The sequence below is a fragment of the Neophocaena asiaeorientalis genome, unplaced genomic scaffold (assembly GCF_003031525.2).
Source record: "Neophocaena asiaeorientalis asiaeorientalis breed wild unplaced genomic scaffold, Neophocaena_asiaeorientalis_V1.1 scaffold216, whole genome shotgun sequence".
In the NCBI taxonomy this organism is placed as follows: Eukaryota; Metazoa; Chordata; class Mammalia; order Artiodactyla; family Phocoenidae; genus Neophocaena; species Neophocaena asiaeorientalis.
In genome coordinates this window covers 509810-536262 of record NW_020175825.1, presented here as the reverse complement: position 1 = coordinate 536262, position 26453 = coordinate 509810, and the positions used below count along the sequence as shown (strand labels likewise).

The following is a 26453-nucleotide window of genomic DNA, read 5'->3' as shown; positions in this document are numbered from 1 at the left end:
TTCTTTTTTTTTTTTTTGCAGTACGCGGGCCTCTCACCGTTGTGGCCTCTCCTGTTGCGAAGCACAGGCTCCGGACACGCAGGCTCAGCGGCCATGGCTCACTGGCCCAGCCGCTCTGCGGCATGTGGGATCTTACTGGACCGGGGCACGAACCCGCGTCCCCTGCATCGGTAGGCGGACTCTCAACCATTGCGCCACCAGGGAAGCCCTAGGTTTTCCTTTTTGAAGGGACCTTGGAACATCTTGATTCATACTCATTCTCACCATCATACTACATCACATACTTCATATTATACTATAAACTGTACTTATGTTCATATTTAACATAGGTATCTTCTTATCAAGTAATAAGTACATTCCACAGTAACATTTAAGTCTTCTTGAAGGATAATATACTGATTACAATAGCTGACATTTATTGAGACACACATCAGGTACCATGCTAGACACTTTACATATCTCACCTCATTTAAACCTTGTAACTACCTTATCAAACAAGGACTTCATTTTCCCCATATAAGAGATGAGGAAATCCAGGCTTACACAGATTAGGGGATTTGCCCAGTGTATTAGTTTCCTATTGCTGCTCTAACAAATTACCACAACTGAGTGGTTTAAAACAACACAAATATATTATCTTATAATTCTAGAGGCCAGAAATCTAAAATGGGTTGGGCAAGGCTTTGTTCCTTTTGGAGGCTCTAGGGAAGGATCCATTTCCTTGCCTTTTCTAGCATCCAGAGTCTTCCCATGTTCCTTGACTCACGGCCCCTCATCACTGTGATTGCTGCTTTCTGTTGTCAAATCTCCTCTGACTCTGACCCTCCTGTTTCTCTCTTATGAGGGCACTGGTGATTACATTGGGCTCACCCAGAAAAACAGGATAATTTCTCCATCTCAAGATTCTTAATCACATCTACAAAGTCTCTTTTCTCACGTTAAGGTGACATATTCACAGATTCTAGAGGTTAGGACGTACATATCTTTGGGAGGGGGCCATTAGTGTGCCTACCACACCCAAAATAGAGTTGTAAGAGATGGAGCTGGCACTCAGGCTGACTGACTCTGGAGGCCATAACTAAAACCACTATATAGCTTTTCAAAGTAAAAGCTGCATAGGAGTAATGCTTAGCAATTTTGATCCAGTAGAAAACAGAATACAAATTATCTACCTTTAAATGAGTCCTTGCTTTAAAGTTTATACAAATGTAAAACACAGTGTGTTTTTAAAATACTATAATTTTATAGCCAGGACATGGAAGCAACCTAAATGTCTATGGACAGATGAATGGATAAAGATGTGGTGTGTATATATACACAATGGAATACTTCTCAGCCATAAAAAAGAATGAAATAATGCCATTTGCAGCAACATGGACAGACCTAGAGATTATCATACTAAGTGAAGTAAGTCTGACAGAGAAAGACAAATACTGTATATCAGTTATAATGTGGAATCTAAAATGTGATACAAATGAACTTATTTATGAAATAGACACAGACTCACAAATACAGAAAACAAACTTATGGTTACCAAAGAGGAAAGGTGGTGGGGGAGGGATAAATTAGGAGTTTGGGAATAACAGATACAAACTACTACATGTAAAATAAAAACAACAAGGTCCTACTGTATGGCACAGGGAACTATATTCAATATCCTGTAATAAACCATAATGGAAAGAATATGGAAAAGAATACGTATATGTATAACTGGATCACAGTGCTGTAAACCAGAAACTAACACAACATTGTAAATCAACTATACTTCAATGAAAAATAAAATAAAATACTGTAATTTGCTCCTTTTAAAAAAGTCTGTATTTTTTTTTAAGGATGCATGGCTGATATATAGTTTCTCCTGAAACCTTTTACTTATAACCTGCATATACAAGTAGTACCTTACTTTTTAAAACTATACAGTACTGGGCTTCCCTGGTGGCGCAGTGGTTGAGAGTCCGCCTGCCGATGCAGGGGACGTGGGTTCGTGCCACGGAGCGGCTGGGCCCGTGAGCCATGGCCACTGGGCCTGCGCGTCCAGAGCCTGTGCTCTGCAGTGGGAAAGGCCACGGCGGTGAGAGGCCCACGTACCGCAAAAACAAAAACAAAAACAAACAAACAAACAAACAAAACTATACAGTACTACTTTATTTGGTACCTATTAAAATTAATCACAAAAACTAAAATATAGTATACCTGGGGGTGGAATTTCTAGATCAGTTGTCTGCTGGACATTAGTACGACCAGGTCTAGGATCAAAAGCAGGAACCAAAGCTGAAAACTGCCGCTTTAGTACATAATCATCATCCCATGTTCTCCGGCGTCCCCCTTTAGTTTCATACTCTTCTTCTTCCTATTAAAATAAAATTCCACGTACAAACATTAAAAGGTAAAACCCTTCATTATTGCTAAAGTGATATGCTATCTATAAAATAAGGTATATGTCAAACACTTCTCTCTATAGGTATTACATGTTCTTATTCAACCATATTTCTTAAGCACAATATAAGCCAAACATGTAGATACATAAATTTCTTACTGATTTAAGTTTATGAAAAGTAAGTCACTGTATGGTTAAAATTTCAAGAGTCACACATCTGGTAATAAAGCTAAATGAAAAGTCAAAAAAAGATAAGTAGCTTTAGTGATGGTTACACAAATTTATACATGTGATAAAATGACAAAGAACCATACACACACATTGGACCAATGCCAGCTTCCTGGTTTTGATACTGTACTCTAATTACGTAAGATGTAACCACTGGAAGAAATTGGACAAAGGGCACACAGGACCCTTCGATCTTTGCAACGTCCTGTGAATGTATAATTATTTACAAATAGGCTGTTTTTTTAAAAAAAAGTGTAAACTGTATTACATACTGAATTACATACAAAACAGATACAGTGCTTGGAAGTTGCTTTAAATTACTGTGGGGCAAATAGTTCAAACAAGTTCGACAAAGTGTTGATCTGTCAAATGATGGGTTCTTGGGGATTCATTGCACTATTCTTTCTACTTCTAGCATGTTTGAAAAATTCCATAATAAAAGTTTTTTTAAGGAACATTTTCTCCTCTCCTTCACTTTTTGTATCAACAAAAAAGAGATCAATGAATTGTAAATGTCTGATGTAATAATTTTTAAATAATAATTATCTATATACTTAAATGTACACATATAGACCCCCCATATTTTGAACACTTAATTGAAATTAACCTTTATAACAAATCAAACTGACATTTGACAGCTCTGGAACCAGAATGTCTGGGTTTTTATCCTGGATCCAAAACTTCTATGTGTGATCTTTAGTAATCATGAGGCAGGAGATACATGGGCTCCAGGCTAGGCATTGAAAACTGGTCTCCTGTTTACATTTCTTGGGAAGAGAAAAAGACGGGCTTCAGGCTGGACACTTACAACTAGCCTCCTGTTTGCAATTCCTGAGACAGGAGATAGGTGGGCTTCAAGGTTAGATATTTAAAACCAGCCTCCTGTTTGTAATTCAAAACAGAAATAACAATAGAAACAGGGTAAATATCCAGGCTTTGTCTCCTAAGGACACTCTAAGATAACAGTCACAGCAGGGACAAGAGAGGGGCTAATCCCTGTTTGAGTAAAGATCAAGAGGTCACATATTTCCCATCCTTGGGGCGAGGGAGACACTGCACGTGCGCAGAAAGGCTCCTTGGGGGTCAAAAAGGAGGAGGCACCACCCCATAATATGTGATGCCAAGGCCCCCCATAGGCCTCTGGGCTGGAATCCATCTTGGAAAAAAGTAGCGCACACATGTTGGAGAGGGCCCTAGGGCAGGGCAGGTGTGGAAACAGAAACCAGGTAATTGGCTAAGGATAAACAAAGGCCCGGAAGAACTGCCCTATATAAATGACTTAACCGCCTCTTTACTACTTTAAAGAGGGGGGACTTTAGGGGGGACGCCCACACCCTTTCTCTCCAGGTGTGAATCTCTGCCTTGCTTCTGTCTTAATTAAACAAACTGTTTCTCTGTGTTCTCTCCCACTTGTCTGCTGTGTCTCTAATAATAAACTTTGTACCTGTTTTTACAGTTTTTGCCTCCTTAAGAAATGCATTTTTCAGCGGGGGCAAGAGCCAGGGAAAATTTGCTTCTAGCTTCTAGTCCCTGCTGGTCTGATGGCTAGGATTCCTGGTTTTCATCCAGGCTACCCAGGTTCATTTCCTGGGCAGGGAACTAACACCTTGCTTCAAGCCACGGCTCACTGCTGCCTCTCCAAGGTCAATCACTTCACCTGAAAATTGGGTTTTCAGGTGAAAACCCAAAGGGTTGTTGAAAGGACCGAATTAGTTAATATACATAAACAGTGCCTAGCACCTAATTAATGATAAATGTTAGTTAATAGACTAATACTTCTATTACTCTACTATGAAAACTTAGAAAATAGCTATTAACCATTTTAGTATATGTTTACTGCCACCCAAAGGCCAACATGAGCAGGTTTCAAGTAAGAAATTCCTGTATGCATTATGGTAGAGCAATCATGGACTCTATCTGGAATGTGGAACCCAAGCAGTTGGGCAAGTTTCTTTTTGTTAACTCTATTTAGTAGCTCCTGCCCTCACCCTGCCCCTGCTGTACATTTTTCTAGGCATTTTAGTTTGTGCTTTACTGTGAAAAGGGAAAAAAATACACTGTAGAGAAGGTAAACATGAAGATATTACCTGCTCCCCAATAGGTCGGCTCCCTGCTCCAGATGGGACCTGTGGTAGCTGTGAGGTGACAGCATGGTGTGTTACATCAGAGCGGGAGCCAGCTCGACGCTGCAGGGATGGACGTCTCAGAATCTGATACAGAAAATGTAAAGAGACATGTCTAATTATTTGACCCATATATATCTCTATTCAGCCTTGACCTGAACTATAAACCTATATTACCAAAACTGTCTTAGAAAACTTCATATTCATTAGCCATGTACATAAAAGTTACGAAGTGAATGCTTTAAATTCATCATGCATCATATACTAACCTTCACAAGAAACGTGCTAATATTCTATATGTTTTCTAAGCAAGATATACTAAAAGCATTTTTTGGAGTTCTCCACCCCATTATAACTCAACTTATGAAAAAACATGTTTTAATCTAGTAACGTTTTATAAAGGGAAATAAAGTTAAAATAAAAGGCATTTTCAGGCAATAGTTCAATTTGAAGACAATCACAGTTATCAAACACTAAGATTTCTGGATCATACTGCCTAAGCTTGGGTCCTACTTTTCTACTTAACTCTAAATAATAAGGGCAAATTATGTTTTCTGTGTCTCTGTCTCATAGGTTCTGTGTAAGGACTGATGAGATAACATGCAGATACTGCTTACAAAACAGTAGGTACCAAAAATTTCTAAGTATAACTATTGTGGAAGAACCATGAAAATTGTATTCTTTAGGATTAGTGCAGTTCTTCACACTTTAAAACCTGTGAAAACATCAGATGTGACGTAGTGTTTTTCAACTATGACCAATTTATTTTCTTTCAAAAAATGTCATAAATGCTCAGATTAAAAGTGCTTTTCTTAATTAACCACATTTTTCATACTGGTGCCATATCGCTTGCTTCAAAGTTTAACCAGGACTTTGCTTTTCCTCTCCTCATTTCAGTTATTAACATCCTGTCTTAGTTGAGAGAATGGGGGACTCTCTCTACCATAACCTCCTCGTATTCTTGGTCCTCCTGATTGTCGTCTTCATTTTCATCATCTTCCTCATCTGGCTCCGGCAAGTCCTCATCATCATCTAGCTCAGCTAGCAGAGTACTGGCACGGCAGCTATCAAGGAAATCTAGAAAACAAAGCCAACGATCTTCCTCTTAACAGAATTAACAAAGCATAACAAAGTAACTTTGCATATTGATTTTTCTTTTTTTTTTTTTTTTTTTTTTTTTTTTTTTTTTTTTTTTTTTGCGGTATGCAGGCCTCTCCCTGTTGTGGCCTCTCCCATTGAGGAGCACAGGTTCTGGAGGCGCAGGCTCAGCGGCCATGGCTCACGGGCCCAGCCGCTCTGTGGCATGTGGGATCTTCCCGGACCGGGGCACGAACCCGTGTCCCCTGCATCGGCAGGCGGACTCTCAACCACTGCGCCACCAGGGAAGCCCCGCGTATTGATTTTATAATACAAAGGTAAAATTCCAAAGGGACAAGTATAAAGGCCACATCTAGTACTGACACTCTTCTACCACCACACGTAAAGGATGAGTAACAATGGTAAATAGTCACAAGCATGGCAGAAAACAACATGGGATAAAGGATGGTGATAAACTAAGTCTGTATCTACAAAATCATTTTTAAAAAGGTCAACAATATGGGGTATGTTAAAAAATAAAAACAATCCTATCATTATTCTCTGCACAAGTCACAGGAAACATAAAACGGTGGAAAGTGAACACTGGAATCATTCGCTCTGTCAACAATTATCTGTTGAGTACCTATTATGTGCCATGAATTCCGTTAGCCACCAGGTATATGCAGTTGTAAACAAACTAAACAGGGTCTGAGCCCCCATGGAGTTTACAGGGCAGAGAGGCATTTAAAGGTAAACAAATGAATACATAAATATAAACTGTGAAAGATCTTACAAGGGAAAAGAACAGAATTAAGTCGATCAGAGAGACCTGAGTTTATCTATGTGACTGGGGAGATACTTAATGATAATGACTACTTAAAGATAATGTCTATTTACTATGGAATAATGTTAGGTACCATTTTTCATATTATGCAAATTATCTAGCACAGAAAAAAGTTCAATAAACTTGAATCCCTTTTGTCTCCCTCCTTCTTAGGATCTCTTCCCTTCACCCTTCGGTAAAGAGAAGGTCAAATTTACATTGCCCCACATCAATGAAGATGCTGAGAAACTGTTCCCCACAGGAACTGAAAACAAAAAGAGGAATAATGGGTCTAAAACAAGGTAAGTTTTTACTGGATCTGGAATTTAAAAAACTTCTATGGATAAGAAGACAGTATGGTAGTATATACTCTATATTCCAAAAGAACATCCAGAAAACAATTTATAATTATTTAGTAGAAACTTGCATTTGTAAATTTCTGAACCAAATCTAATTTTTTAAGTCTAATAATTATATAGGACTAAAAATTCAATGCCTTTTACTGTCACTTGCCATTGCTTATAAGACATATTCTGATTTCAGAATATTCACAGCTAAATGCTAAATTGGCAACATTTTTTCCTTAGTGACATAAGATAATCATAATTAATGGCATCTTAAATTTGACAAAATATATTACCCCTAACATACGTAAAGTGCCATCCTGCAATTTAGGTAGTGGTTCTCATGAATATGATGTGGTAGTATACAAAATAAATCAATTCTACTTTTTGGTTTATTTTTAAAGGAAAAAAAATATGTATGTATATATAAATTCCACCTCCTATATGTTACACTTCACTGAAGTCAGAGGTTTAACTCATCTTCCCTTTTTTTATCAGAGTATAAGAATATTACATATACATATATTTTCAAAAAACTCCTTATTTTATACATTTGACCATATTACAGAATCAAATCATGTCCCTCAAAGTTTGCATATATAGAAATTATTTTATAAGGCAGATGTTATTCTGATCCTTCATATAGCAGCACTCAAAGAGTCCTCCAGTTTTAGAAATGTAGAAAAGGAAATTTTAACCACCAAAGAATAATTTTTAAAAGGCAACCAGCAGCCCTAACTCTTCAATATTCTTTCCCACTAGCATACCCACAACTTTCTTAACCTTCACATGATTTAGAACTAAAGCTTAAAGTTAACATATTAACAGGGAGAAGCAGAAGGCCTCCATGAGAAAAACAAAAGTAGAAAAGTTTATTCAGTGAATTTACAATACTTTGGTGTAACAATCATCATCATTTTACCATATACATATTTAATAGCTAAAGTAGAAACAGAGAGATGTAATACTTTTCCTAAAACCAGAGAACATCAGATGCAATTCCTGGCTTGGAATAGGAGAGGCCAGTCTCAGAAAAGAAGAGGAAAACATATTAAAATGATGTATACATAAAATAGTACTTAAAATATATCTTCACATAAATTGTCTTTTATTTTAAATTAACAAAAGTAATTTTGAAAAAAGAACAGGTGATCAAGGATGTATGATAAAAGGTATTCTAAAACAATAGGAATTTACCCTAAGGAAATGCACAAAAATACAATTCAAGGGTGCTCATTCATAACAGTGTTGATGGTAATGAAAAGCTGTAGCTTAAATATCCAAAATGAGGGATTTATTAAATAACGATCATACAAACAGAGGAATATTTGGCAGCCATTTCATATGCTGTAGAAACTCATCGAACAATATGAAAATATTTCACAATGTACTGAGTGAAAAGAGCTTTCTGCAAAGGACAGAATTCCTTTTTGTTTAAAAAAACAAAAACAAAAAGAACATATATATCAAATGATATGTATTAAATGACAACAGTGGTTGCCTCTGGAAGGTATGAACTAGATGATTTTATCTGCTTCTATATTTCCTTTCTATAAAAAGTTTTACTTTTCTAATAAGATAAAATAAGATGATCAAAAACATACATTTTAATTGAATCAAATGGTTTTATCACTGACTACATACCATGGAAGCTATAATAATGTATAAAACCCCTAAGCAAAAATTAATTCATCTGAAAAAAATTCAAATGTTACCTAAATAAAGAATAATTTCCAAAAGACTTTGGTAATAGTTGTGATATTGTGATTTACAATAAAATAAATTTGGTCTTCACCTGTGTTCTAGGCACTGAGTTCCTAAAACTCTTGGAATTTCCTAAGAGATAAGAGCAATAGAGGTGTCTTTTGTTATTCACAACCAGAGTTGGTTTGATGAGACTTTTAAAAAGCCCTAAGGTGATCTAAGGATGGAACTGGTTGTTAGTGGAACCAACCACAAGTAGAGGGTTGGAACTTTCATCCCACCCCTTAGACCTCTGAGGAGAGGAGCTGGAGGTTGAGTCACCAATGGCCAATAATTTAATTAATGGTGCCTAAATCATGAAGCCTCAAAAAAACCCCCAAAAGACTGGGGTTCAGAAAGCTTCCAGGTTGGTGGACATGAACACACTGACAGACCAGGAGGGTCCCTAAACTCCATGGGGACAGAAGTTCCTGTGCTTGGGACCCTTCCAGACTTCACCCTATGCATCTCTTCCACCTGGCTGTTCTGAGTTATATATCTCTCTTTTTTTTTTTTTTGGCCGAACCATGCGGCTTGTGGGATCTTCGTTCCCCAACCAGGGATCGAACCCCGGGCCTCAGCAGTGGAAGCACGGAGTCCTAACCACTGGACCGCCAGGGAATTCCCTATATATCCTTTTTATAATAAACCAGTAACCCAGTAAATAAAATGTTTTCCTGAGTCCTGTGAGCCACTCTAGCAAATTAATCCAACCCAAGGATGGAATCATGGAAACTTCCAATTTATAGCCAGTCAGTCAGAAGCACAGATGACAATCTGGACTTGTGATTTAGTGTTGTGGAACTAAGACTTTAACCTGCGGGATCTGACACTATCTCCAGGTAGGTAGGTAGTGTCAGAATTGAGTTAAATTTTAAGACATTGAGCTGATGTGGGAAAAGTTCACACACATCTGGTGCTAACGATATGCCAGAAGTGAAGCATTCTATGAGTATTAAAAGTACAGGAGACACACAGGAGTGTTTTTCCTCTTACATTACAACGTACAGGAACTATCAATTTACAAAGCTTATAAATCTATCACACTCCTTCTTCTCTGATAAAGGTATCAAATATCTGTTATTATGGTTCTTCTAATAAAACTTCACTAGTGACAAAAGGCAAAATAAGGATGACACACAAAAAGTTCCTAGACGTCTGTTTACAATCAGATAATTTCTGAACAGTCCTGCATATCACTGTGAGTTTTTTCATCATATATGAAGCTGCCACATTTGTAAGAAGAGAGAATTATCCTTTTCTAATCAAAGGTTAAAAATAACCAAGGAGAAAAATGTAATAAAAGCGTCACTATACAAATATCTAAATATTGTAAACTATAACTTACCATATAAGGAATATTCTGCTTCCTGACCTGTGTCACTCTCACTGGAGGTGGATGTGAGGCTGGTGGTCAAGGTATTACTTAATGACTGACCAACTGATAAAGCTGTTGTTGCTGTAGCTACATTGCTGCTGCTAGTCACACTGGATGTTGACATAGTCACTGTTGATGTAGTACCAGGTGTGGTCAAATTAGGGAAACTCTGAGCACCCATAAGAGGAGAAGCTAAAGATAAAAATGAAGCAAATTAGTACAAAAAGGGAGGATTATATAAACCTTAGAAAAACTACGTTGTATATTTAGGAAAAAGAATGAGGTCATGAAACACCAATTATTAAAAGGCTGAAAAGCAACAACTTTGGGAACCCAACTGAAATCCAACTAAAAATTCTTATTTTTATAGCATTATTATTTTTCAAGATGTTAAGCCTAGCTTTTTAAGTAAGTGAAACAGGCAATGAAATAACTCCCAATGTTATTTTCCAAGGGAATTACTTTGACCCACTGGTAGCTTTAATTAGAATTAAAAACTTTCAGAAGCTAATATCAATTCAGGACCTAAGTAAAAGCTATGCCAATATTACGCTCTGATTTCAATTGACTTTGATGATATTTAATAGTCATCTATTTCCTCTTGCAACCGTACTTAACAATTTATCACAGAAGAGTGAAAAACAGAAGTGTGTTATTATTTAGAATAAGAGGTTCTTTATCACACCTGATCAGAATTCTTAAAATATCACAGTTCTATAGAACTTAACCTCATATTCCTGAAGTGCTAAATTTGACACAGTTGTATCTAACATGGTTAATGATCTAGTTAAAGACTGAAGCCAGAATCCACTTGAACAGATCCTACTTTGCATCCCTCCGAGTGGAAAAAGCATTGGGTTCCATAAGGAAAAGCTCACTTACTTGCTGTGCTCATCACATTCCTCCCCAAAGTATTAGTGTTGTTATCACTGCTGCTTCGGCTTAGATTCATGTTGTTCGTGGCATTAGTCCGTGCTATGTTTGCCACTCTCCTTACAAAACTCTCCAAGCTAGATGTTTCTCTTGAGGACAGGTTAGGAACACTTGCACTAGAGCTCATAGGGGCCCCAGCAGCTAACAAAGAACTCACTGATAGTCTGTTACTTGCTGAAGAGCTAAGGGGCCGTTGTGAAGCTGCTTCTTTATTAGTTAACTCAGATACTGAACTAACATCAGGAGAACTAACACTAACAATTCCCATGGATATTGCACCAGACTCCCCAGGAGCACGAACAGAACTATCAGGGCCTAACTTTCTTTCAGCATTTTCACTTCCCATTTCCGTTGTTAAGGTGCTGGTACTTGCACTGGAAGATGACCCTACTTCTGTTTGAGGGACGTTTTCAGCAGATGAAAGAACAACAATTGGTTCATGGACATCAGCTCCTGAAACTATACTGTGTTCCATTACAATTTCTGATCTCCGTTCCGTTTTGGTCGAACCCAAGCTGATGTCGCTGCTACTGGCCACGCTACACACAGAACTGCTGCTTCCTTTTCTACTTGAGGAGCCTGCAGCAGCAGATGTCTTGTCTGGACAGTTGTTTTTCACCAAGCTGCTCCATGATTGCGTTGTGCCTGAAACAGTGGATGAAACAGGTTTGGGTGATGCCACTGTATCAGGGTCGTACCCTGGTGCAAGCTTGAGGTCAAATTTTCCTTCTGCGCCCATACGGTAAGAGTTTGAGCCACCAGCATCCCAGGTGACATCAATCCAGCCTGGAAAGGGACAGGAGTTTGTGAGACCCAGCAGAAAGCAGATAGGAGCGTGTCAGACAGTAGCTCCACAATATGGGATCAGCTTTTCATCAGTGCTGCACTTCTCTGAATTTCTAGTCATCTAAGGTCTGCTAACTAAAATTAAATCCTTCCTTCTATTTCTCTTATTTCTGAACTGTTTGTTCTGGTGATGCTTAATGTAAGGGTCATGTTTACATCTATTGGGGTATCTTTTAAGGGAAAGAACTGTTAAAAATTGTAAAAAGACTGATAAAAATGGTAAAATGTTACAACTCCAGCAAGTATAGATGAAATCTAAGTAAAAGCTTTTTCAGTTGCTAAATATGATTATGTGGTCAAATGTTATTTATAGAAAATAGTGCTAGCTTAACCATTAATTTCTAAGTTTGGGCTAAATCCTATAATTGACAGACAAAATATTCATATATCACTGTAGAAATTCTAGGTCACTATAGTTCAAATAACACTAAGTTAGCATTTCGGTTGTGTTCTCAAAGTTCAGTGGTTATTTGGTTCTCTTATGATTAAGTTTAATAAATTTGAATAAGCGCAGAAAATTCTAAAACCAAAATTTTAAAAGTATGCTAGGCTCTTTTATTAGATAGAACCTATATGATAAAGCTAATAACGTGAAAAGAACTAACGAGAATAACAATATTAAATCTATGTTTACTTATGCTTGGAAAATGATACTTATTCTTTTTTAAAAATGGTAATTAACTTCCAAAAGCAAAACAAACTGCCTATTAGAAAGAAAATTAATAGAAATTTTACAATCTTATTTTAGTGCTATAAGCTAACTACTTCAGAGGAAAAAACACATAAAAATATTTATTTTTGTGAAGTGCTAAGTCTTTATAAAGTTTAAATAAAAGTACTTTACGCATACACACACATACTCCCGTGCATGCACACACGCATGCACACACATGCCCAGTTCATATAAGTTTACGATGAGGCTCAGAGGGGTTTAAGTAATACTGAATTACCTGTGGGCATTATCTGCATACAAGTTGTTTGAGAGGAAACTGACTGCCCCAAATCTACATAATCTAGTTTAGATGACATTTCAATTGCCTCAATTTATTCTGTATGCTGAAATAACCTCTGAAGAACCAACATTTAACTATCTCTTCTGCAACATGGAAAAGCGTGAGAAAAGGAAAAGTTCAAAAACATATCCCAATCCCAAATAAAAATTACATTTGTATTGTATTAACTGGTCCCCAAATATACTGATAACTTATTTCATAGTACTTATCAAAATCTGTAACTGTAAATTTATCTGTTTTACCCAGAAAGCAGGGGGTCATACTTTTTTGTTGACCATTGTGTATCTGAAGTCTAACGAAGTACCTTTACATGGTAGGCACTCTCATATTTGTGGAATAAATTTAAAAAAGGGATATTCCTACCAACACAAAGATTCTTTAGAAAGGAAAGAGATTTAATTGATATAGCATAGAAAAATAACTCAAAACTGTAAACCATTCATATTATGCTTGAGAATGTGTTTAAACTGATCACTCAGAAAGGGTACATACACACTATCCGTAAGTGTAAAGATACAAAACTCTGAACTCCTCTTATACTCAAAAGATAGAATTAGTAATAACTAGCCATTATTAGAAATGGTTAGCTTAAGTATCTGAAAGCTAAGAACCCTCTATGGCATAAGGGTTTTAAGGTATGACTTCATTACATTTGTCAAATCAGTAAAATAAGCCTTTCTTACATGCTAAATTCTGAAATTAAGATTCCAGTTGCTTCACTTGACTCCCGCCCAAGAAAAATACGCTGTATTCACATATCTCTAACTAGCTCACACACTTAAAAGTCAAATAATTTAGGGGGAATAGACTGTTAACTAAGTATCATTAAGATGCCTAAAAACAAGAATATTGGAAATTTCTGAGTTGAATGGGACTATTATTATTTAGCTATTATTTTTTTTAATGAATTTTGGCAGCTACGTACATGCTCACTCACTATAAACCTGCTATCATGACAGTGATCTGCAATTAGGGTATGACTATACAGAAATGCATTTAGTAATGTAATTTAAGGAACAGAATCTTAAGCATAATAAAACCAAAAATAGTTTAAGTAAATAAATGCCTTTATCACATAGTTAAGATATCAAATGTTAGTCATTCTCCTAAGCATTGTCACTTTTATTATGTCTCTTTCAATATTTGGTGTAAGTTGAGAATATAAACATTTTACTCTTCTTTTTTTTTTAATGCTAGGCAAAATTCATAAGAACCCACTACTGGTTAGGCAAATTATCCACTAATAAGTGAGTCTTTTAAGTTATAAAAAAAAAAAACTAGCCACTATAGTTGCTTCTGAGAGTTAAAAGCAATTTAAGTGGGTATGGACTTCCTTAAAATCTACAGATCAAAAGTTAAAAATGAACTTGATTTTAAACAATAACCCTTACCCCAAGGAAAAACTGGTAGACTGTGAAACACTGTGAAATATCTTATAGTTAACTAATAAATGAAAAGTCTACAATTTTTGTTCTATGCTTTACTGAAAAATATTTAACTATAAATGTTAATGCTTTTTCTTCTATGCGACTCATAATTGAACAAAACATTCTGCCCTGATTCTTGTCAAGCCAACAAGATAAAGAAAAGCATAAGAAATTAAGATAAAAATCAATGGAAACTTATGAATAATAAACTACAAAAACAGCAGAAAATGTGTCTTTAGGGTATTCACCTTATACTAGCTTATTAATTACTTCAAAATATTAGCAATAAGTTTTGAGTCAAAACCTAAGAATTAAAAATTTTTCCTATTTCTAAATAAATGATTTTTCCCATTTTTAACATAAAACCAATAAATCAGTTCTTCTACTTAGTCCTGGAACATTTAGTCAATTTACAAATTACCCCAAAGTAACAAAAGAAAAATATTTTGTTATTTAAATACTTGATTTCTACACTACAAATGTTAAGCACCTACTCACCATTATGCAGTTCTCCTGTGACGGTGCCTTCTCCCTGTGGGCTGCCATCCTGATCCCGCCATTTCCAATCAAGGCCTCTGATCACACGAGCCCCTGGAACCATGTACTTCAGTACCTGGGAGCGTACTAGACGTCTCTGTCTTCTAAGGTTAGCTTCTGCTTCCTTAGCTGCTTTTCCTGTAAGGTAGAAATTAGAGAAATATAAACAAAGTCGCTTTTTATAAATATAATTGTTTTAGTAAGTTAGAAAAACCTACTCTCATCTCTTTACCTAGCTGATCTTCACATACTCCATTTACAGTGCCATAAAGTTCAAATCCAGATAGTGAGAGATAATGGGTTTGGCCACTAGCATTCTTCCCCATCTGTTTAATTCTCACATGTCGCCACCCTTGTTTCTCATCCTTCGGTGGATCAAGAGGCCAGGTGGCTGTTGACCTGTGAATGTGTTAGGGAAAATATTATGTAATGTTTTAAACATATGAAAAAGATGTTTAAGGTGGTGAAGATTTTGTTACATAATAGAAAACTATATGAAAAGTAAACTAACTTTCATGTTCAGTCAACAGTTTGTTACACAAGAATCAAGAAATCAAAGGAGAAAAATAGCAGTAAAGAAAATAAATTTAAAATGAAATGTGTAAATGTATATTATTAATTTGACTCATAACACTAAATGACTTATGAATAATAAAATACAAAGAAACAAGACCAGAAATTTTATGAATAACAATGCTTTTATGATGACAAACATTTTTAAATTTTTGCAAAATTTTAAATGATATACTAAAATATTAACTTTAAAGCTTGAAAATATTACCTATTAATCATAATGTTAAGAAGCTCCTTCCATACTACATCACATACAGAAAGGTAATTTAACTCTACACTCTTCTCCTCAAAATGTGCCACAATGTACAATTAAACTTTATTAGAACTAAATTTTTTAGAAATATAATGCTGACTTTTTGTCCTTAAAAAAATATATATGATCAATATATAAAATTTAGGAAAACAGATACATAAAATAAGAAAAATCAATAGTCACTGTTAATTTGTCAAACATTGACATATACTATGTGAATAAATGGAGAATTTAGTAAAAGTTCATTTTTTTTGGTTTTTATCAGTGTGCTATATATACACACATACAGCTATATATCAACTTCTTTTTAAATAAGTAAGCTCAGCTTCTACTAATGTTTAAAGCATTTGATGGTTTTGACAAAGTCAGTATTTCAAAATTTTAATACCTAAATTACAGTATCAAGTGATCTTTTTAGAAAGAAAATCTTGTTTCAGTATCTTACAAAAAAGAGAGCTCTAGGAGGATACAGTTATAAAAATAAACAAAGCTCTTTACTGAGTTTTCCAATTTACAAAGACTCCTCAACTAACCCTGGTTCATTGAGACTGCAGTCATCAACATGGGTATACAAAGAAGTCCAGTTCTGTCCATCTTTGGATACCTGGAAAACCCAATTTCTCAGTGCAGACCTTCCATAACCACGAGCATGTCGAAGTGTATATGCTGATGGTACCACCCACAGACCCAGATCTATGGCAAACCAGGCATTCTTATCGTCATTGCTATGACAATTTAAAGCTGAATTGTCACGACTTAATATGTCTTCTAAGCGGCCATAAGGTAGATTTCTTCCTTCTGATGATGTTACTACTACAAGTCCATAAGCAGCTGGATTAACCCATTCATATGCAGTTCTACACAAAAACAAAGAAAATACTCTTAAGCAGTGTTAACAGTTAACACTATTAAAATAACTGCATTTGCTCAGACTAGCTTTTATCCACATAAAATTATATTAATTAAGAAAAATTCTACATTTAACAATTTAGGTATTTTTTTCTTCATAAAAAGTAATTTGGATGGTCTTAAATTTAACCTAAAAGACAAAATTCCTAAAACTGCAGGATACTCAGAGTGGTTAATTTTATTCTACTACCTAGAATTCTTTTTCCAGGTGAATGTTTTCAACCTATATTAAATAATGACTTACTTGGCATTTGTCCCAATCCAGTAAATGATTCCATTTTCATCAAAATCATGCTGGTGCCGAAATATAAAATTTTGGCCTTCTCTTAATTTTCGAACAAAAACAAATGAAGATCGGTCAAAATCATACCACTGCTTTGCTACCTAACCAAAGAAAATATGGAAGACACCTTAATTATGATATTTTGAAATGCAGTGCACATTTGGTTCCTATCCCTTTAATGTGAAGTATTTTATAATCAATATTCATTTAAGAATATTTGAAAAAGAAAAAAACCCAGAAAATTCCATAATCATAGCACCCCACTATTAATATCAGAGAGTATTTCTTTAGTCTATTATTTCAATAGATAGAATAAAACAAAGTCTTGATCAAACTTTACAAAAACATTTTTCTCCTATCCGTCTGTATATATTATGATAGCTATATAATATTCAAATTAATGGAAGTAATTACCAACTTGATATTCCTTTATTTGATTAGCATTAAGGTTTTGTTCACTATTTGAGTATTAAAAATAGCTATAATAGACATCTTTATGAAGAAACCATTTAGAGTGTATAAAGATTATTTTCTAAAATGGAATTACTAGGTCAAACTCTATTACTGTAACTCTGGAAAAATACTTCCCAAACCACTTTTCTAAAGGCCTAAACCACAGCAAAGAATGCTTATTTCACCATTCCCTTGCCAGAAACTCACCATTTTTAAGAGATACTGTTCTAGAGATTCAACTGTAGCTAAGGGCTCCATCTTCAACATCCTGCCGGTCCTGTCTATCAATGCAGTTTCACCAGGTGCACGTTCCAACCGAAATCTTAATCTTCTTGTAAGTATCTACACAGAAATGATCAAAATGCTTCAGAAAATATTCTGCTTTTTTCTTAGAATTTTGAAAATGAAAAATGTTACATAACACAGCAATTGAGATTTATAAAGTATAACCATAAAGGAAGGATCAATGTCTGTTTTCTATTAAATGTTTTTTTTTAAAGAGGTCTACTGAATAATATTTTCAAGAAAGAAACAAAGAAATTTACTTAGAATTTCTAAACAACTTCAAACATACATGGTTTAAATAAAATTATTCTGAAACACTTAACAGAAATATTACAACCCCTAACTGATAACTTGCAATTTTCCAAGTAAGTTATAAAAAGTAGCTAATTAACTTATGCTTTTAAAGCTAGAATATATTAAATAATCTATGGCTAATAAACTTAAAAAAATACAAGATAGCTTCCAATCCAATATGCTTTAGTAAATAAAACAAGTATGTGCTTGATTTCTGTATAAATCTTAACTAATTCCTACAGACACATAATTAAATATTTACATGTACATTTGGAAAACATTTCAGACTGCAAAATTACCAGGGGGGACATTCCCAGCCTTCCTATCTTTGTATCTTGCACAGTCTCCTAAAATGAGATATGTATAATAAAAGATGTTGGTGCTCCTAGGACTGTAAAAGTATAAGCAGGGGAATTTTCAGTCTTTGAGACCTATTTCTACCTCATTCATCTATCAAGGATAAAACCTTTAAAAGGGTAGACCAAAAAATCCCCTTGTTCCTCTATATTATTCTATCTGAAGTAAAGCACAAAGTAGACCTCTACATCTTGTTTAATATATACATCATGTCAGATATACTAATTATACTGTAACTCTATGAACAAGCTTTCTAGTCTGGGAGTCTAGTTGGCTTTGGTAACACTACTGGGTTCTTGGAGGTATGGTAAGTTTTTTGCCTCGAGCAGGCACTGTTATTGCAAATAGTTTTAGTCACTTATTAAAGGCCATATTTAAAAGAAACTATTTGATACAGTGGAATGCAGGATAGATCAAATAAAGGCAAGATTCAAGGCCAAAGAACATGCTAGAAAATACCAAAGTAACCTACAAAAGATGTGATAAAGATCTGTTTTGGAATATTAGCAGTAAGAATTATTTGTTTTGTCTGTTAATATCTGGATACTAGATGCTAACAAAAGAATAATTTAATGAATTAATAAGAATGTCAACCAAGTGACATTCAGGAAGAAAACAGGTTTTTTATAAAACCATGTGATAATGACAGATTTCAAAAATCAATAGAAATAGCTAAGGAAGGCCATCTGGTTCTAAACAATGACATACAGAAAGCAAGAAAAAAAACCTGTGCCTAAAATATTTTCACATTTTCTCATATGTTGAGATACACTCAGAGACGAAGGGACTTAACTCATAATTCTAGAACAGAAGGACTCTCTTTACTGCTTTCTCACTGATAAGGTGTCTTTCGCCAAATATGACCTACCAAATATGACTTAAAATCTAAAATAAACATTAAAATACCAATACTTTCAAGAGTCATTAAAAAGAACAATCAAATGTCATTAAAGGTTAAAGTCTTTAATGATTAAGCACAATCGTTCTTTAAGAAAATATAAAAGTTTTTTGGTTTTGTTTTTTTAAAGAAAACTATCTAAGCCTGCTCCTAAATGCATTCAGCAATAACAGCAGCTGCATTTTCCATGGTTACCTGGAGGTTATAAGTGGATCCTGGGGTATCATACAAATGGAGAGGTAGACGTTCAATAGATTCTAGTACAGCTATTAACTTTCGGATTAATGCAACAGCTGGTCGACTAGGAAAAAAAATAATCATTAAGAGCTTTTATATAAGTTCATGCTAAAGTTCATAAAGAAACTGTAATAACCAACCTCATATAGACCCCCTACTTTCTTTATTAATGCAAAGAGAAGTTTAATTTTGTATTAGACTACATGAGTAAGCAAAAATAATCTTATAACTCAATTTCTTCACTTAATAAAATATTTCATTTTTCTTATGAAATGTTCATCAACTGCATTCAAAGTAATGTATAATTTGGGCTTCTCTGGTGGTGCAGTTGTTGGGAGTCCGCCTGCCGATGCAGGGGACGCGGGTTCGTGCCCCGGTCCGGGAAGATCCCACATGCCGCAGAGCGGCTGGGCCCGTGAGCCATGGCCGCTGGGCCTGCGCGTCCAGAGCCTGTGCTCCGCAACGGGAGAGGCCACAGCACAGCAGTGAGAGGCCCGCATACCGCAAAAAAAAAAAAAAAAAAAAAAAAAGTAATATATAATTTAACATGTAATTTATGTTTTAAACAATTTTATTATATAATATCTGATACATATAAAAGAATATATAAAGCAGCAAAGTTTTAAAAATGACGGTATTGTTGGCAAGGCAACACTGGTATAATATTTCTGGAAAACAACATGACAATTTATACCAAAAACCTTTAAAACATCATCAATAACTCAGTAATACAATTTAAAGGAATTTATGTAAAAAGATGTTTCCACCAAGACACTTACATTTTAGTATTAGTAATAATTTGCAAACAGCCAATATGTTTAATAGACTATTTCAATAAATTATTATATATCCATATAATGTAATATGCGCTCATTTAAAATGGTATTTAAAATTAATGGAATTAATTGAATTTCGCTTATTATTTTAAAAATTCAATCACATTCAAAAGTAATAAAATAGTAAAATGCACCTTCATCAACTCATGACCCAGCTTCAACAATTACCTACTAATAGCCAGTTGATTTCTATCTATATCCCCACCCATTTCTCTCCTTCCTGTATATTTCAAAGAAAATGCCAGGGGACTTCCCTAGTGGCGCAGTGGTTAAGAATGTGCCTGCCAACGCAGGGTTCAAGTCCTGGTCTGGGAAGATACCATGTGCCACGGAGCAACTAAGCCTGTGATCCACATCTACTGAGCCCGTGCTCTAGAGCCCATGAGCCACAACTACTGAAGCCCATGTACCTAGAGCCCACGCTCCACAACAAGAGAAACCACTGCAATGAGAAGCCCGTGCACCACAACGAAGAGTAGCCCCCGCTCACTGCAACTACAGAAAGCCCACAGGCAGCAACAAAGACCCAGCGCAGCCAAAAATAAAAATAAATAAATTTATTAAAAATTAAAAAAAAAAAAAGAAAATGCCAAATAACATATCATTTCACCCAGAAATACTGTGGGTATGTACCCCTACAAAAGGATTCTTAAAAAATAAAATAATATCATTGCCACACCTAAAATGTAATGAACAATTACTACTTAATATCAACAAATATTTAATCAGTGTTCAAATTTCCACTTGTATCTTAAAGATTATCTAATTTAAAATAAGAGGTCAGTTGCATTCACAGCAGACATGTAATCTTCCTTTTATTCCATTAGATTAAAAAATACTTTAAAAATCTTTCCTTTTTAATTTATTTATAATATAAGCTACTTTTGTACTGAATAAAAAAGTTCCTACTTTGTGTATAAACACTATACTAGGCTCTATTTTAAAGGAAAGCTATCAACTTGCAAACACTGCAAACATCAAATTAAAAGAAATTTGGGGATTTACCTTTCATCATCTTCATTTTCACTAAAGGCTGTTTTAAAAACATTTATTCTTTCTACCAGTTGACTACAATCTTGCTTCATATCTAAATCCATGCTCTAAAAAAAAAAAAAGGAAAAAAAAACTTTTAGGGCTGTTACTGAAATTTATCAAAACACATTCTGCAAGATGAATATTTATATATTACAAAATTATCAATACAATATAAGTGAAATCATTATTTTCTTTCAATTAAAATTCTTTTCATTATATGACTAGTAGATCATGGCTAATATCTTCAGTGTTCATAATGAAGTGGCAATTATACTCCTTTTCTCAAAGTGTAGTGGTATGCAAGGTAATTTCAGATTATTTATGAACATTTTGCATTTTAACAGTACTATTTACATTAATTAGTATTAGAAAAAATATGACTGGTATATCAAAACAATGATTTCATAGATACTACTAAGTGATGCTATATCAATATAATTTTAATAAATGAGAATAAATACAAATGGTAAAAATAATGAAGGAAACACGAGACACTGCAGTTAAAGTACGATGATTAAGATCAAGATATTAAAATGGCAAACAGAACTAAAATGGGGAGAAAACCTTCACTTTTCATAATTTATTCTGTTAGAATTTATTAAAATATGAGTGTGTGTGGGGGTGTATATATATACACACCTTTCATTAAAATAAAGGAAAAAATTTTATCACAATAAAGAGATAGTAACGCAGTCTAAATTGAAGAGAAATATAAGGTTATTAGCAAATACTTGTCAAATATTCACATAAACTTCCTAAATTGCCAATGCTCATAAATTAATTTTATGCAAATATTTTAGGTATTTAAAAAGGCCTATAGACTAACTCCATTTTATGTTATGAGGGAATCACAGCAGTGAATAATGTTAAATCTTAGGCTACTATAAGCAAGTGTTTTGTTCAAACAAATCTTGAACAAATTATAATCAGGTAACCAAAAAAATCTAAATAAACTCAATTATTTAATTCAACTGGCTCAAACTAATCATAAAACTTGAAAAGCTGGAAAAATTATAAATGTTAACATTTACTACTCAGTTTTTAATACATCTTGACAAAAACAAAGTAAATCTCGCTCTGTCAAAGTGTAGTTAAAAATATTTTTTTAAACTATATACCTCATTCTGTACTACTTCATAAACTTACATTATTTAAAACAGTAAGAAGCGCTTGCACCAAGCCACTACTGCACATTTCATATGGTGAAATTGTGTTTTCATCCTTCAAAAGTACAATTAGATTTTCTAAAGCTGTCTTCATTAAATCTCTCCAAGTGTTCTCACTCTCAATACACTAAAAGAAACAAAATTTTTTTAAAAGACAATCGAAAAAACAAACAGGTCTTAACATAATTTATCAGAGCATCAATTACCATGAAAATAAATTAGATACTAAATTAGATTAAGAAATTCAAATTATTAATGCAAATTATCTCTACCAGGCCTGGTAAACTCTTTTGTAAAGGGCCGACTGTAAATATTTTAGGCTTCACAGGCCACATCACATATCTTGGTCACACCTATTTAAGTCTGCCATTGTGGCCACTAAAGCAGTGACGGACAATATGTAAATAAATGAGCATGGCTGTGAGCAATAAAACTACTATGGACACTGACTTTACACATGCATATAATTTTCAGGTATCATGAAATATTATTCTTACTTTTGATTTGTGTTCAACCATTTAGAAATGTAAAAACCCTTCTTACCTCACAAAACCATACAAAATTTAGCCCATGGGTGATAATTTTCTGACCCCCTAATCAAATACCCAGAATATAAAATTTTATCACAATAAAGAGATAGTAACGCAGGAGAAAAAAGGAAACCAAGATCACTGTGTGTCATAAAATCTAGAGGCTAACATACTTGTCTATTTGTATGAAGTTCCCAAGATGACTCTAACTGAGTTGCTATGTTTCTGAGTGTTACCACTACTCCACGAGGCATGCTTTCAACAGCTTTAAAGTGGTCATCATATAAATCTCGAGCCATAGTTCGTACCTACCAAAATAAAAATAGTAAATGTGAATCTTTACTACAATTAATAATTTTACCAAATCTTCCTTTTAAATATATACATGCAACCTTTAGAATTAAGATGTTTGTGCCAGTATCAAGTTCCAAAAAATGTTACTACTTCTATTCATATACATCAAGAAGTTCCCATGGTTGAAAAACTACTCTAGCAGATTTTAGCAATGTCAAATCGAAGAACTTATAATTTTAAGTTTTAAACTTTGTATTCATATACCAAATAGGAGCTTATTTCATTTAAATCAAATTAAACCTATAAAAAGGTCACTTCGCTCTTTTTAATAAAAGTAACCTGTTTTACGGTGAACCAATTAGAAAATACAAATAAGCAAAAAAAAAAAGAAAGAAAGAAAGAAAGAAAATTAAGCCATCTATAATTCCATCAACTGAAGTTGAACCTTTTAACACTCTGGGGTGTACTTTAGGTTATTATGTCTTTTTTCTATTTATTCACACAAAGTATATATGATGCTCATGTATTTATATATTTCATCAAGAGAAAGAATGACTGTATTATCAGTTTGGGTACTAATTACCTCTCATTTAAGTTAAATTAATGTTATTTGAGAGAGAAACCCACACACGTCCAAGGCTTGGGTCTGATGAAATTTAGTACGTAACATTCTTTAAAATATATGCTTAAATAATGTAAATTTAAGATTTATGTGATTTCATTTAAATCATAAGCATAGCTCTAATGTAACAAAAAATTTCACTCCCTAAATGAATTAATAGTACCTTCCCATTCTATTTTAGTATGCCTTTCAGAATTAAAAGATAAGTTCTGGATATCAGACAACACTGAAGAAAATATTCCTTTATAAACAATATTAAGAAATAAAAACAGGTTAAAACTAATAGTTAAAATTATTTTTACCTAAAATTACTATATGTTGATATATACTACTTTAATATGCAAAATAGCCACATGATCACTGATTTACTACTGATTTCAAGGATCTGAATCAATAATCATATTTTTTTAAGAAAATGAAACTACAGGACTGAGACTATATCCTCCTTGATTTACTTTTCTTTTGTACTGTAAAAGTTCAGTTCCCTGGGAGTTAATCTAGATTTGTTGGTTAATACAACACCAGTTATTCCAAAAAACTCCTGAGAAAGCTGACCGGTAGCTTTATAAAGAATTACAGCTGAGCCTCATTATTTGAGAATTTAATATTTGTGAAATCAACTAGTCACTAAAATTTATTTGTAATCCACAAATCAATACTTGCAGCACTTTTCACAGTCATTTTTCGGCAAGCACAGTGCAGCAAAAACTTCAAAAATGTGGGCTTCCCTGGTGGCGCAGCGGCTGGGAGTCTGCCTGCTGATGCAGGGGACACGGGTTTGTGCCCCGGTCCGGGAAGATCCCACATGCCGCGGAGCGGCTGGGCCCGTGAGCCATGGCCGCTGGGCCTGCGCATCCGGAGCCTGTGCTCCGCACCGGGTGAGGCCACAACAGTGAGAGGTCGGCGCACCGCAAAAAAAAAACAAAAAAAAAAACTTTAAAAATGTGACCAGAGCCTCACAGGAACCTAAACCTGTATTTCTCCAAGAAACAATGGTTCAGTATTCATGGCAGTTTTATAGAACATAACTATCATGAAAATGAAAACTCTATTTAGTTCAAATTCCTTTTACCATCTAATGGCTACCTTCAATTGAGATATTTCTTCCTCAAATGCCCTTAAGATATCCTGAATTGGAAAAAAACCTCTGGCTTCACACTCTTTTTTGAAAAACACAGAAGCAATCATGGAATAATATATATAGCTATAGAGGTAATATACATTTATAAATTAAAGAAAGCAAGAAAGAGAGAGAGAAAGAGAAAGCAAGCAAGCAAGCAAGCAAGCAATTTTCTTTCCTAGGTCTAGCATGTGGAAATGTGGAATATCTTTGGGATAGCCTAGCAAATTTACAACTGGAAATGAAGACATGAATGAATATATATAATATATATAACATATATAATACAGTGCTCCAAATAAAACCCCTTATGACTATTCCTATGGCCAAAGCCACACAAGTACCCCCCTATCCCAATCACCCAAAAGCATTCTTCACATACTATATGAAAAAACTGTATCATTATTTTAGGTAAAATAAAAATGTGTCATCAGAAGATACTGAATCTAACTATGAGATTTTATTTTCTCTTTTAAAAATTAAAAAATTCAAGAACAATTGATATAATAAAGATGGACATATAATGGCTTGGGACTTCCCTGGTGGTCCAGTGGTTAACACTCTGCCCTCCCAATGCAGGGGGCCCGGGTTCAAACCCTGGTCAGGAAACTAGATCCCACATGCTGCGACTAAGAGTTCGCCTGCCACAACTAACAGTTCGCATGCCACAACTAAGAGTTCCCATGCCTCATCTAAAGAGCGCACATGCTGCAACTGAGGATCCTGCATGCTGCAACTGAAGATCCAGCATGCCACAACCAAGAACTCGCATACAGCAATGAAGATCCCGAGTGCCACAACTAACACCTGGCAGAGCCGAATGAATGAATGAATAAATAAATAAATATTTTTTTTAAAAAAGAAATATAATATAGAGACATGGATGTAGGAAACAAACGTATGCACACAAGGGGGGTGGAAAGTGGGGTGGGGTGGGGTAGGATGAACTGGGAGATTGGGACTGACATATATACACTAATATGTATAAAAGATAACTAATAAACTGCTGTATAGCACAGGGAACTCTACTTTGCTTCACTGTACAGTAGAAACATAACATTGGAAAACAACTATACCCCAATTTAAAAAAAAAAAGAAAGAGAGAAATATAATGGCTTTATTTTTGAAAAAACCAATTCATAATAAATGGATAGAATTTAAAAATTAGTAATATGAGTCAATAACATATTTGGTCCTGGAGTCCGTAACATATTTGCTCCTGTATCTTTTTGAAACAGTGGTTTCATCTGAGATGGCCATTAAACTAAGCATCAAATTATCTGAATCTAGAACCAGGAATTCAAATTGATTCATCACGAAGTATTAAATCAAGACTGTAAATTATAATAATGCATTTTCAATCCCACTACATCACTAAAATTACTATCATTAATCATAATTAAAGCATGTTTAAAGTTTCTGTGACATTAATAACTCACATAATTTTAAAATAATTTAA

At 34.5% G+C, this 26453-nt stretch overlaps 2 protein-coding genes across 4 annotated transcripts in view; one reads left to right on the top strand and one right to left on the bottom strand.

Moving 5' to 3' along the window:
* The window catches only part of AP4S1 (adaptor related protein complex 4 subunit sigma 1), a 75546-nt gene extending 68483 nt beyond the window's left edge, over positions 1-7063 (top strand). Inside the window, exon 6 of the mRNA XM_024732656.1 lies at positions 6803-7063. The gene's annotated coding sequence lies outside the window, so the exon portion shown is untranslated. The remainder of the gene's footprint in view (positions 1-6802) is intronic.
* HECTD1 (HECT domain E3 ubiquitin protein ligase 1) overlaps positions 1-26453 on the bottom strand; it is a 93083-nt gene that overhangs the window by 15786 nt on the left and 50844 nt on the right. The window contains exons 16-29 of one of the 3 annotated variants that reach the window (XM_024732645.1): positions 23132-23266; positions 22409-22555; positions 21233-21327; positions 19350-19455; positions 17528-17662; positions 16829-16968; positions 16209-16532; positions 15082-15248; positions 14811-14987; positions 10976-11812; positions 10064-10285; positions 5678-5805; positions 4693-4815; positions 2194-2350 (exon numbers count right to left, since the gene is read on the bottom strand). In XM_024732645.1, coding sequence (XP_024588413.1) covers positions 2194-2350; positions 4693-4815; positions 5678-5805; positions 10064-10285; positions 10976-11812; positions 14811-14987; positions 15082-15248; positions 16209-16532; positions 16829-16968; positions 17528-17662; positions 19350-19455; positions 21233-21327; positions 22409-22555; positions 23132-23266 — 2893 coding nt within the window. Of the gene's footprint in view, positions 1-2193; positions 2351-4692; positions 4816-5671; positions 5806-10063; positions 10286-10975; positions 11813-14810; positions 14988-15081; positions 15249-16208; positions 16533-16828; positions 16969-17527; positions 17663-19349; positions 19456-21232; positions 21328-22408; positions 22556-23131; positions 23267-26453 lie in introns of all 3 variants that reach the window. The other 2 variants (XM_024732644.1, XM_024732646.1) reach the window with 2 other exon arrangements.